The sequence below is a fragment of the Dermacentor albipictus genome, chromosome 6 (genome assembly GCF_038994185.2).
Source record: "Dermacentor albipictus isolate Rhodes 1998 colony chromosome 6, USDA_Dalb.pri_finalv2, whole genome shotgun sequence".
NCBI lineage: Eukaryota > Metazoa > Arthropoda > Arachnida > Ixodida > Ixodidae > Dermacentor > Dermacentor albipictus.
This window is the reverse complement of record NC_091826.1, coordinates 5,689,466-5,702,161: the sequence shown is the minus strand read 5'-3', so window position 1 is coordinate 5,702,161 and position 12,696 is coordinate 5,689,466. Positions and strand designations below refer to the sequence as shown.

At 48.1% G+C, this 12,696-nt stretch overlaps 1 protein-coding gene across 2 annotated transcripts in view; it reads left to right on the top strand.

Moving 5' to 3' along the window:
• Nucleotides 1-12,696, top strand: part of LOC135921792 (chorion peroxidase-like) — a 59,087-nt gene that overhangs the window by 4,106 nt on the left and 42,285 nt on the right. For both annotated transcript variants that reach the window (XM_065456105.2, XM_065456104.2), the window contains exons 2-6: nucleotides 2,153-2,291; nucleotides 5,467-5,678; nucleotides 7,417-7,614; nucleotides 8,669-8,824; nucleotides 12,159-12,260. In XM_065456105.2, the coding sequence (XP_065312177.1) occupies nucleotides 2,284-2,291; nucleotides 5,467-5,678; nucleotides 7,417-7,614; nucleotides 8,669-8,824; nucleotides 12,159-12,260 (676 nt within the window). In that variant the 5' untranslated portion in view covers nucleotides 2,153-2,283. The remainder of the gene's footprint in view (nucleotides 1-2,152; nucleotides 2,292-5,466; nucleotides 5,679-7,416; nucleotides 7,615-8,668; nucleotides 8,825-12,158; nucleotides 12,261-12,696) is intronic.

The window sequence follows — 12,696 nt, the reverse complement described above, 5'->3', positions numbered from 1 at the left end:
TAATAAAAAAGCGTTGGATACCTTCCTACTCATTGCTTGGCAATCCCGCGTAAGCCATTCCTGAAAGAAGATATTGTGCCGGGGCCGAGATAGCCGAGCGGGAGAGTTACGCGAGGCGTATCATGTTAGAAAGAAGGAAGATGATTGTGTCAACCTCCGCGTTTATCTGTACAGCAATGAGATGAGGTTTATTGATGAACGCAGTTAGGTTCCGTGTTTCTTGAACAAAGTTTTTGGGTGATTATGGTTTCTCCGCGCACGCGCAGTGGCGTATTTCTGAGAGGTACTTATATGTCGTCTTTGTGGAATGAAGAATAATTGCAAGTCTGCGCCTGTCCTTTTGTGCTCTCTTTGTGTGGTCGTTTGTTTGCGCAGTTATAACACTACTTGCTTTTCTCTTCTTTCTACTTTTCAATTCCTGATTACTGACCTTACAGTTCTTATCAATTTAACATGTAATTTTGTCTTTCTATGTCGTTTACTCTATATCGCTTCGGAAAATTTATTTCTCTTTACAACTTGGAATAATTCGCCAATTATATGCTAATGCCCGATAGCGGGTAGGGGCCACATGTTTGCAGGGCAACAACAACAACGACTACAACGGCTGGCATTCACAACGCCCTTCACACGTTGGCGATCCCTAATACGTCACACAACGTGGCGCTCCCAACTCCAGACACCCCTGCACCCACAAGTTGTTGCCAAAATTCTGGGTGAGAAGTCCGACCCTCTGACTTATCGAGCTGGACGATGGCTTTTTGTTCCATGTCATCACGTCATGGTATCATCAACCTGGTACATATGCTTCCTCCCGTTTTGTGCTGTGATGTTCCGACTCCCAGGTCACAGGCATATGACGCGCGCTTTGGGCTTTCTTGCTGTTCCACCTCAATTACTCAAGTCTTTCACCCGATTTACCAATTGTTTCTACGGCGGAGCCTGCCACGACGCCAGTGGGCCCAGACTGTGCCCCGGTCACATCCTTGCCACATTTACTGCCTCCTGCACCTTCACCTAAGGTACCACAGTCATCTGATGTCAGTGCACTGCTCTAATCGCTCAACGTTGAACGCTTGAATCGCCTTGCCAGTGGGCTCACGTGCACGACTCTGGATTTAGACGTACGAGGCTCCTCGCACGTAGCGCCGCATGGACAGATCGCATCGACCACCCGCATGCGAGACCCCGCTGCACCGGTCGACAAAGCAGTCCCACGACCTCAGGTTCACCCGCGTGCATCACCCTCGTCAGCCACCAAGGCCGACAATGCGCGCACGACGGTGCGTCCTCCACTTTGCGTGAATCGGCACCATCCGGCTTCTGCACCGCATGCACGCACCAGACAAATACAAGGTGAAACTGCGAGACAGAGCGTAGTCGACAAAGAAATATACGCGCATCATTGTTCCACTACGCAGACGCCCGAGATCCACGCTCGTCGTTTTTGTCGCTGCGTTCGTTCACTCATTGAGGGACGAGGCCTCAAAGGTGCCCTTATGCGCAACATCCGAGCATTCCTCCCCATGACACTCCACGAGGGTGCCCGTTCACTTTGTGCTGCATCCAAGCTTTATGACAAGCATTTCGAACGCCGACAACACCTCGGCCGGCGCGCAGCAGCTAGTTGTTTACCGGTCAGAGCCATTTTACGTCTGCACCCCACGGGTGGCCTACATGAAAAACAGCAATAAAGGCGAGTTTCCCGATTCCACGACGCCACCTACTGCCAGACACCAGCTGTGGACATAAGCGCTTTTCACACAGCCCACACGCTGCCTTTAGACCCCAGTGCTAATCCGGTACCTAAACACTGCCGTTGAACAGACAGCCCCATCCACCTGACCTTTAAGCTTCGCGGTTGGACTTTCGTTTAATCAGTGTGGACTTCAAGGACATGATCATGTGCACGAAGTTTGGATGCATTCGTGCACGACGTACATATAATGTACAGCTATCCAAGATTTTAATAATCTGGAGGAAGCCTCGGCTGGCACGGCGGTAAGTGCCGTGTCGCGGAGCTCAGCAGCACAAGTATAGCCGCGGAAGGAGCGCGCAGCACAGTTCGGTCGGATCGGGAATAATCGTCCCACGGTCCACCTCCGCGGACAGCTTTCGCGCGATCACTTTTCACCGGCAGCGTCGCACGCAGGTGGAGCCCCGGGAAGGTCCAGCGGCTGCCCTTTCGCCGCCCAGCAGCACGGCCACTCTCGCCGAGCAACGGGGGCGGCGGTACGGCACGCAGAGGTGGCCCGGCTGTTCGAGGAAACCACCAGGCAGTTGATGAGGAGGTCAGTTCTATGTTGCCGCACGCATCGCCCCAGAATGACAAACTGGCAATCGTAAGTGGAGCCAGGTAAGCCGCCCAGTAGCGGCTAAACAAACACCACGGAGGACCCTCTGCACCAGTCTGTGAGCACATCATATGCAATAAAATTAGGGCTCAAAGATAAAGGCGTGACATATGAGCATAGGTTTTAGAGGATATAAACATACGTTTGACAATACGAACACGTATTATATCAACTACTAAGCCTACTAAATTGTTTACGTCTATACTAGAGAGAACACAACCGCAACAACGACTGAAATGACACGTTTGCTCATTGATTATTTAGCCAATCTCAATAAAGCTGGGTTGTAGTAAGCTGGACTATATATACAAATAAGATATTTCTTTGATCGCTTTGTACCGCCAGTATGTATAATGTCAGACTCGCAGTGACTCTGGTTTATTAACTCTTTAACACGACCAGGAAAAAAAATGGGTTTTGGTTACAAAAAAGCCGCAGTTTCGTCCGATAGGTGAAGCATCGATTGCGATATCAAATTAGAGGACAGCTATACCAAGTATGGATACTAGTTTTGTCAGCCGTATAAAGTTGTAAACATATAAACATACTAAGTAAATTAACAGGCATGGTGTCATGTCACGTGCGCATAAGCAAACGTGAACACATCTCCCTTGATGGCAGCGGAAACTCCCCGTCAAAACGCTGGAGGGAGGAAGCGCGGCAGCAGCAGCGAGCGACTTGACCTTCGCGCTTCGTCTCGTATCAACGCAAACTAAGGCGCGAAAACAGAGCGCATGGCGGACTCTGTCTCCGTTGCAAATGGTTTTCCAGATACAACAACACGGGTGGGCGGGTGGGGCCGCCCGGGTCCTTGCGCGCGACGGGAGACGGCGCGCATCCTCCCCGCTTTCCTCCCTTCGGGGCGCGAGATTGAGCCGTGATCGCCGGCTCACACTCGAACGCTTTCACTCGCACGCGCAGCATACGGCGCGCGGCGACAATTTGATCAGCCTTTGACTTTATACGGAACTTCACGGCGACGGCGGCGGCGACAGCAGGAATGCCCCTGGAGTGTCCATATAATTCCTATTGCAATAAAGTAGGCATGCAGACACAGGTAGAGAGAAATGTGTACCGCACACTTACCCTCTGCTTGTGTCCATGTCTGCAACTTTTTATAACATTAATCATAAGGTGCCAACTAGTTCTACATTGTCGTTCAAAAAGAAGCATCTATTTCATCAAGCAAAACTATAATATAGAAATGACATCCGCTGTACTTACTACCGTACATATCAGCCATGAGTTGAGGCCAAGCAGTCATGTTCTAACGCCCCTGCACACACAAATACGTAAATACTGGAATATATTTAACGGCATCGTTACTAGCAAATCCAGTTCACTCATACAGATGACGCCTCTGTGTCTCCGAATCAGTTCTGCGCTGTGCCTCAAAACATGTGCACGTCACTTTCCTAAAAAAAAAAAAAGATGGCAGGCCTTGTAGTGGAAATCTAACCGTACCTGGGTGTACTGCGCTGCAACGATTGATCGACCTCACTTCTTGACTAGGTCACTGTTGGCAAATTAATCAGTAACGTGAAGCCTTCATCTCCCCCGGGTCAGGATTCAATAGCTCCAAAAATAATAGGATGTACCGACGAGTATTCATCTATGATCCTATCCAAGCTTTTCGCGTGGTCATTACGGTGCTCTCGGTATTCTACACTCCGTTGTTCCCAATGAATAAGTTGGCCTTTACATCTCTACTTGAACACATTCCTAGGTACTTTAACACATAGTAATCTTGGGGGGCGGGGGGGGGGGGCTTATTCCGTAAGAGGCCACCTAGTGGACTGTCCGTTTCAGCCGCTGCTGATTGGATGCAGCTGTACGAGCGAGGAGGAGACGAGCGGCCCCAGCCAATAAGCAGCGGCCGAAATGGACAGTCCACTAGGTGTACTGCTACAGAATACCTCCCCTGGTTAAGCTCCCTGCCTCTCTTTCATCATTTTCTCTCTCTCACTTGAATAGGTGATAAAAAACACTAATCGTACTCGTCTTTCTGCGGCGAAATTTGTATCTGTTGCATGTTAACTCAATCTAGAACACTCGCTTGTTAAAGGTTGAATTTGCCTCAGTCATTTGGAATCATACTCACACTCACAAATTCATGCTATCGAAAGCGTTCAAAATCGCCCTGGCCATTTTATTATGTCTAACTATTCCTGATTTTCCTGTATCACGTCCAAAAAAACAGGCATTAAATCTTCCTGACTTTAAGCCACGTCGTTAGTGTGCTACATTATGACTTTTCAGAAAATGTAATATTTTAACAACATTCTTAGAGACCAGCTCCTAACTTATCCCAACTATGCGAACTATAGCTATAGTTCTTACCGATATTAAAAAGTTGGTTTTCTTCTAGTAGAACAGACCTATTTCATTATCATTTTATTGCGAGGACAAGACTGGACTAGACCCGCTTTCCTGCTTATGTTGCCACTATTCTGAACATCGCAACTGCAAGACAGCATTAGGTAATTTGTTTTCTAACTACGTCAACTCATGCGTATATTTTGGTAAAATCCAACTTTTTTTCTGTAATCTCTTCGGGCCCTGAAAGTAACTAGATAAAATAAGTGCGTAGTGTAGAACATGATGACCTATATAAGCCGCGCAAAATATGAGTGCTTTTGAATATTATATTACATCGTGAAATATGAAGCAACTGCACAATCCACTATGGATGTCAAAAGTAAGCGAAACGCATTCAAGAAATAGAAACAAGAACTTTCGCAGTGGATAATCGCCGAATGTAGCCATTTTGGAGGAATTAGGTCCAACCGGTCAAGCCTGTTGGTGCAAAAGGGACAGATATTTAGTGAAAGAAAGGCGGCGAGCTTGACCGGTGTCACTGGCCTGCTACTCTCAGGGACGGGGAGAATATAAAGCTGCGAACGAGATGATCGCAAGGGCAAAGATATTACGCACCTGCGCAATATGCAGGGGCCATCCACTGCGTTCGCACTGCCTCTGCCACCACTCACACCGGATGGCATTCATTCAGTCGGAGAGCTTTGTCCTGACCGCGATTCCGGCGGCGCATCGGGCGCAACGTGCAGCCCGCGCCTTCGCTCACCGTTTGCCGCTCTCTCTCCCTCCGTCGCAGCGGTGAGGAGGCCCGGCAAGACGCCAGTTCTCTGGCTGGCACGAGCGTTTCTGGAACAGCGCTGGCAGATGCCTGCCCGCAACCAAACCTGGCATGCAATGCCAACAAGAGGTACCGCGAAGCCGACGGCAGCTGCAACAACCTTCGGAACCCGGGATGGGGACGGGCAGGCTCTTGCATGACACGGCTCCTGAGCCCCGCCTACAGCGACGGTACGTCACACGCGTCAGTTTCTTGCATCACGCAACCTGAACAAACTCTTGTCAAATGTGCTTTATCTAGAATTCGTAGCTCCGTCGCCCATCATCGCCATGGTTCGTCTCGGTTTCGGGATCAAATCCTGCGTGGAGACAAACTTTTGCTTTCTGGAAACCAGGAAGCAAGGCAGTGATCATCGTGATGATGATTTCTGCGACAGAACCACGAAATCTCGATGAAGGGGAGCAGAACTGTGCAGATATTGCAGTGCAAGAAGCTTTTTTTTTTTTAGAATTGTGGCTCATTCCAATATCTCTTGTAAGGTCTTTATAAACCACCGTCATCGTCGTCAGGCCGGTCATCACTGTTTGTGTTGGTAAACGAGGCTTCCCTTTCACCGTGAATTTGTTCTCTTGAATGAATAAAGAAATAATAAGGGCTAAGTGAAGATTACGTCCAGACAGAACGTTTAAGCAAGCGGATAGATAGGCCGTCTTCACAATGACCGTTCTGGGTTTTTCCCATCTCAGTGACAAGGTGACGCCGCCAGCAGTGCCATTCGCATGTGCGCCTACAAGTGCTCCTTCAGATCCTTACGCTAGAACGTCCGGATTATGCGTAAACTACCTCCTCAAAATGTACTTCCCTGACGATAGCCTGCCATGTCGACTTTCTTATTCTATATTTACTCACAAACTTCGGCTTGTTATATTTTTCTGGGTATCCACAATGAAAGGTTCCAACACTTTTTTTAGAATGTCCTTAATAGGTTCTTGTTTTCCAATTCTTTTTTTTTCTTACTTCTTTCGCACGTGTGAGTCTCTCGCGCTGTATTTTCCAAGACGAGCTTTTCTTTCTTAAGAGGAAGCTTTACTTCGGGCCCAACTCGACGCCGCCTATTCCGCGACGCCGTCAACGGAAGTACGTGGCACCGAAAAAAAAAAGCGAAGTGAAAAAAAAATGAAGGCGAGGCTTGTGACGTAGGCGTCACGCGACCCTCGAGGTCCGGTATGGGAAAAAGCAGAGAAGGAATTTCGCTTGCGGCGGCTAGACCGGGCGAGTGTGGAGAGCGTCTTGCTTGGCAGTGGAGCCCGCCTGCTGATATCATGGGTTCGCGGCACTGAAATATTTCCATCTCCGCTATTCATGAGCCAATGTGATTTTTTTTTTGCGGCAGAACGCTCCCTAGAGGACACGTAACAGCTTTCAGCGTATAATCAAAATTTTCCATGGGGCCTGGTGAGGGGCCCTTTAAGCGATGATTTTCACAAAGCTAGGCTAGACCTACTTCACGTTTATTAAATGCGAAGGAAAAGGTTCACATACATGTGTGATTGTTCTTTCATGCAATGAATCATTTGTACAGATTGCCTGTACAATGGTTGGCACAATATTCATTGGGAATAAATAATTGACCATGTATGTCTAATCTGCCTCGGGAAAGGTAGCGTGCGAATAGCGACGGCAAAAGAACAGCGCTGACAAGGTCATTAATTGGGCGAACTGCTGACGCACCTTCAAAGAGAATTTGCTATCATTAACAACTCATGGCCAAGTAGATAAACAGATGAGACAAGAAGAAAGGGAGGCAGAAAACAAGCCCGGTGTCTGTCTTTTCACTAATTCCTACCTTTTTTGGTTGCGCCTGTCCCTGACTGTACTTTGGTCCTCGACGTTCGTCCTAAAGCGAACGATGCGCTGGCATTAGCACCAAAGCATTACGATTTCCATTTGCCTTCGGTCTGCTCGCAGGCGTGAGCAAACCGCGAGTGGCTGCAGACGGCAGCGCGCTGCCCAACGCGCGCAAAATATCGTACACTGTTCACCCCGACGTCAACAACCCGGCCACTGACATCACGCACATGGTGATGCAGCTGGGACAGTTCCTTGACCACGACTTCGCCCTGGCACCACTGGAACCAGATCCCCAGGAAATTGTAAACCTCGGAAGTAAGTGGACCATTGTCTCTTGAGTCCGTACCCATCCAAGGAAGCGAACAATCCTAACGCACTTGTTCTGTAGCCACATGTATAACAAGCTATAATGCGCCTACGCAAGCGATGCTCTGGTGGATGAGGAAGCGGATACTTTCAGAGCATCTCCCAATCTATGCATGGCCCTACTATGGCAATGATAGAACACTGATTTCAATTATTACCATGCAAAAGAAACTACAAGTACGTTACTTTTAAAGTTGCTATTAAACATTGAAAGTAAGTGGCGGAGCAGATTTTGGTAAGTATAAGTGGCGCGTAGTTTGTATTCCCTAGTCCAACCCGCACAAGTAGCGCTTAAGGAAAATATCAACGTTTGTAGCGCGCGCGCTTTTCAAGTCTTTGAATCTATGCGTCATGTGTTCTACTGCATTTCTAACGAAGTTTATAGCGCTTCTCAGTTATGATGATTGTGAACTGAACTGTCAACTATTTTATGGCATCTTTATGGATCTTAACCGTTTTGTAGGCTTGCCTCGCGAATACACCTTAACCTACACAGATGTCAGTTGCTAAACTTATCGCGATTGCCGAGGTATAACATTACTGTTCATCTCACGAATGTTTGCCGCAACTCTATGCAGAGAGGGACGGATGGGGTTAGGCCTGAAGGTTTATCAGAGAGCCTGTTCTTAATAAACAACAGCAAACATATCATCCTGCCACAGCCTACAATAAAGGTGGCTCCACGGAAGCATCATGTGTTTCAGGACACGTCTAAGTACTTCGTTAAATATAGTATATCCTTCGAATGACAGCGAACCAACGCTACAAAGATGTTCTCATCCAAGATGGCTGCAAATGGTACGCCACTGCTCACATCCGTCATCGATGCGCCACCTTCTTTTTAGTTGTAGTTCCGTGAAGCCTCCTGCAGATATATGTCTAACCTTAATTCCAGACGCAGAGCCCAAATGTAACCTTTCGTCTACAAACTGAGTTGTCAACAAATAAACAGCCTGTAACTGCCTGCTCTGACAGTTCATACACCTTACGCTTTCCGACGCAGATCCCAACAATGTGATCGACTGCTGCTCCCCCTCCACGACTAGCATGGCCGAGTGCTTTTCCATCGCCATCCCAGCCGACGACCCGTTCTTCGCCGCCTTCGGGAAGACGTGCATGAACATGCCCCGCTCGGCGCCTTGCACCCGCTGCACACTTGGTGAGTGGCGGCGCGACGCGGCCTCCGGTGGTATCTGCCCGTTGCAGTTTGCGTAATTTTAATCCCCCTAATTCAATGTATGCACGCTATAAACATTCTACAGTACAAAATAGCGCCATCAAAGCAATCCACCGAAAAATCGAAACTTGAGAACTGTGCAGTGCTGGGCGTGTTCGTAATCCATGCTCAAGGAAGAATGGCGCAAGGCCGAAACAAAAAAACACGGACGAGCGCAGAAGAGCCCAAGGAGCCGGTGACGTGATTTGGAAGTGCTTACCGTTGGCCGCCTTGGCAATCCATGCTCGCGGACTGCACTCATACGCGTTTTCTGTACCGTCCCTGTTCGTTCGCGCCATTGTTCCTTGAGATGAGAACTGTCTGGGGGACTACGGCACAAAAGAAAATGATTATGCCATGATTACACAATACGGTGGCTAGAGACCATTAAGATAACATACAAGGAAATAAGTACAGCTCATTTCATTAAATTAAATCTATAAAGAGACCCGTTTCTACATTCTAGAAATGAGACTTGATTTTCTTTAAATTGATTGACTGAAAAAAGAAAAAGTGCTTTATTTTGCAAAGGACGGCTATTTGGCCTAATAAGAGGAATTGGAAAGGGAAAGAGTGTCTTGGAAGGAAGGTGAGCTGCAAGGTCTACAAACGCGCTCCCCTGGCACCAAAAGCGAGGAAAGGCTCCATGGTGGGCCGCGCACAGGTCCACTGCTCGTAGCTCAGCACCACTTCTTGGCGGACTTGCCTTATTCGCGCCATTTCGTGCGCCTGGGCGTCCCAGGCCAGCTTTTCGACCACGGGTCGTTCACATTCAGGCTAGGCATGGCCTTCTTTTGCTGTGGGCCTACTGTGTGTTGCCATCAGCGCGCCCATCTTGCTGGTCACCTTCACCAACCAGAGCAGGCACCGTGGCTTCTCTCGGTGAGCTCATGGCGGTGCGCCATCTTGAACCTCAAAAATTACTGAATGCCGCGGAAAGTGTAGCCAAGCAAATTTTGCCCAACGGCGGCATGTATCTTCGCAAAGGTCGACGCCAGCCTAAAACAGGGCGCCATTAAGCATGTGTGTGAACGCTGCATAGTTGCAAGGCGCAGCGACGAGAATGTGTTTGCGCATTCGCTTCATGTCGGAGGCGTTCGGCGTCCCGGATCGAGGGCGATTGCAGCGGGCTCAAAAGTCGGCCTTCTGGTTTCCGCGAGCGACGCTTAATTGGGTGGCTGGCTGCATTCTCTCCTTCACTCGCATCGTCACCTGCCGCCTTATTTCATCCGATGTGACAGCGGCACTTCCAAGGCCAATATGCGTCTGAGGAGTTTGTGTGAGCAGCGATGGCGGTGGCCTTTTAAATGATAACTAGCATGCCAGAGTTGACATTTTACGTGTTTTTCTCGTAGTCGAAATGCAACTTTCACTGAAAAATAAAAGACGCCGTCAATTCATAACTGTGGGCACCGAGCGTCACGTTTAACACGTTTGCACATTGTTCATATTTTAAATAAACTTTGCCCTTGTTTATAACGACTTGGAGCGGCCACATGCCACGATATTTCCATTGGGAAAGCATGATGAGCGCCAGGGAAACAAGGACTGAAGGGAGACGACACCACAATGCGCTAACTTCAACAACCTTATTTTCAGGAAACAACCGCAGATTTAACCCATGCACCGTGGCGCCACCTCATCCTTAGATAAGGAGAGGGCTTTTTCTTTTGGATGGATAAAATTTGGATGAGGTGGCGCCACTGTGCATGGGTTGAATAGGCGGTTGTTTCCTGAAAATAAGGTTGTTGAAAATAGCTCATTTTGGTGTCGTCTCCCTTCAGTCCTTGTTTCCCTGGCGCTAAATATGCTTTCCAAGTCAGTTTGCCAACACGGCCCATAAATGGCTATGCTGATAAGTTCATACCGAATGCGCCGCCAGTATTAACAGCGTTAAGGGCCCCGCCCGGGGTCTGAAAACATCTGTCGTCAGCGCCATCGACCAACGTGCCTCGTCCAGCATCGTACGGCGCTTCGGCAAAAGGAATTTCGGAACTTCTGAACCACGCATACCCAAGCACTCTTCTACCACCAAAGTTGCTCACACTTTGTCGTTGAGTCTTTACAAAGTTATTCCTCGGAATTTTAAAAACGGTGCCCGCAAACAAATGTAATGAAAAAAGAAACACCGACAGCGCACATCCTTTATCTCCTCTCCGACTGAAATATTGAAAGTGCGAAACAATAACAGGAGATCGACCCACGCAAGAGGTCGCGTTTCTACCTAAAAATTTGTCTTCGCGCATAGCGTGCGCCGCCAGCGTTTCCCGGTAAACGTTACGGTTACATACGCTGCAGTTGCCTGGAAGCACAGAATTGTGATATAATTTTTGATTTCGGAGTTACGGAGTTGTAAACTTGATAGTTTCGTTTTCTGAAAATTTGATATTTTTGCCAATTTTTAGTAAGAACATTGACAAAGTAAGTCAAGAATTCGAAAACAACAGTCACTACATGTTAAATGTTTCTTTTAAATGCAACAAACCTCGTCAAGTTTGGTGCAGCAGTTGCCGAGAAAAACGAATTCTCCTTTTACATGTATTTAGACAGGAGCACCCGAGCTAAAGCGTCCTCTTAAAGACGAAGCTTAAGCGCCTATACAACTTTTTTTGTGTCTAAGGAGCCTTCCCACCTTAGGGTGATACCCGTCCTCGCTCGGGACACTGTTTCGTACAATAAACGTTTCTTTCTCTCTCTCTCTCTCTCTGCAGTATATCATTTTCGCACATCTTGAGCAACTTTATTTGAGGATACAAATTCAAAAAAGAATTCTTACTGACGTGTTTAGACCACACAACAGGTAGATTTATAGGTATGTGCTACTGCGTACCTATATTTGCTCACACCGATTTGCATACGTTATATATACAGAAGAAAAAAATGGCTGTGGCTTAGCTAAGGTTAAGCCCAGGATGCGAAGCATACTAGCCTTTATTTTAACGCGACAGCGTTAAGGAGCTCGTGTCGCAGAAAAGCCGGTGTCGTCGGCGTCGGCTCAGGCGTGCGGCGCTTGCTCAGGCGCACATTTCGTTGTCGCGCCGAACGCTGCGTTGCTCGACGCTCACCGCGTCCGATGCGGGGGGCGACGCCGCGAGCGACGCCGCGAGTTGGAGCCCCGTTTCTCCTCTGTCGTGAAGTCACGGTGTCACGTGGTATTGAAGGCGACACCGCCGCGCCTGAGGAGCTGGGTTGAGCTCTAGTAATATGCTTCGCATAAAAATCTGCGTCCAGAATAAATGCCTGTAATGCACCACGTAAAAACTGGCGTTTCTCGCAGGCTACCGGGAACAGCAAGATATTCTCACCTCGTACATCGACGCGTCACAAATCTACGGCAGCAGTCAGAATGACACAATGCGGCTGCGACTTCTTCAAGGAGGTTCGTATTGCATAACAAACTTCAGCGCTCATTTAAAATACCTGCACTTCAGTGTAAAAAAAAAATAATTGACAAACCTTCAAAAGGTTTCCAGCAAAATAAAAAAAGGATTGCGCAACTGCATTATGTATTTACTTCGTATACAATTCCCAAAATGCCAAAATCGCAAAGCATAGTGATAATTGGAACATATTAGAGATTTTTTTAAAACTACAGAAATTCTGGGAATTGTCTACTACAGCGTAAGCATTGTTTGGCTCGGGATCTGACCTGGTTTTAGCCAAGTGTTGCTTATACTTGCCTTTTCTAGCTCGCGGGCGTCTACCCCGTGGCAAAGAATGCCTAGGCGTGAGTAGATAGATAGTTGTCACATTTTCTCGCCTTCACTGCAATGGCACCAATTGAGTCGGAACGCCGGACGCCGCCTCGACGGGCC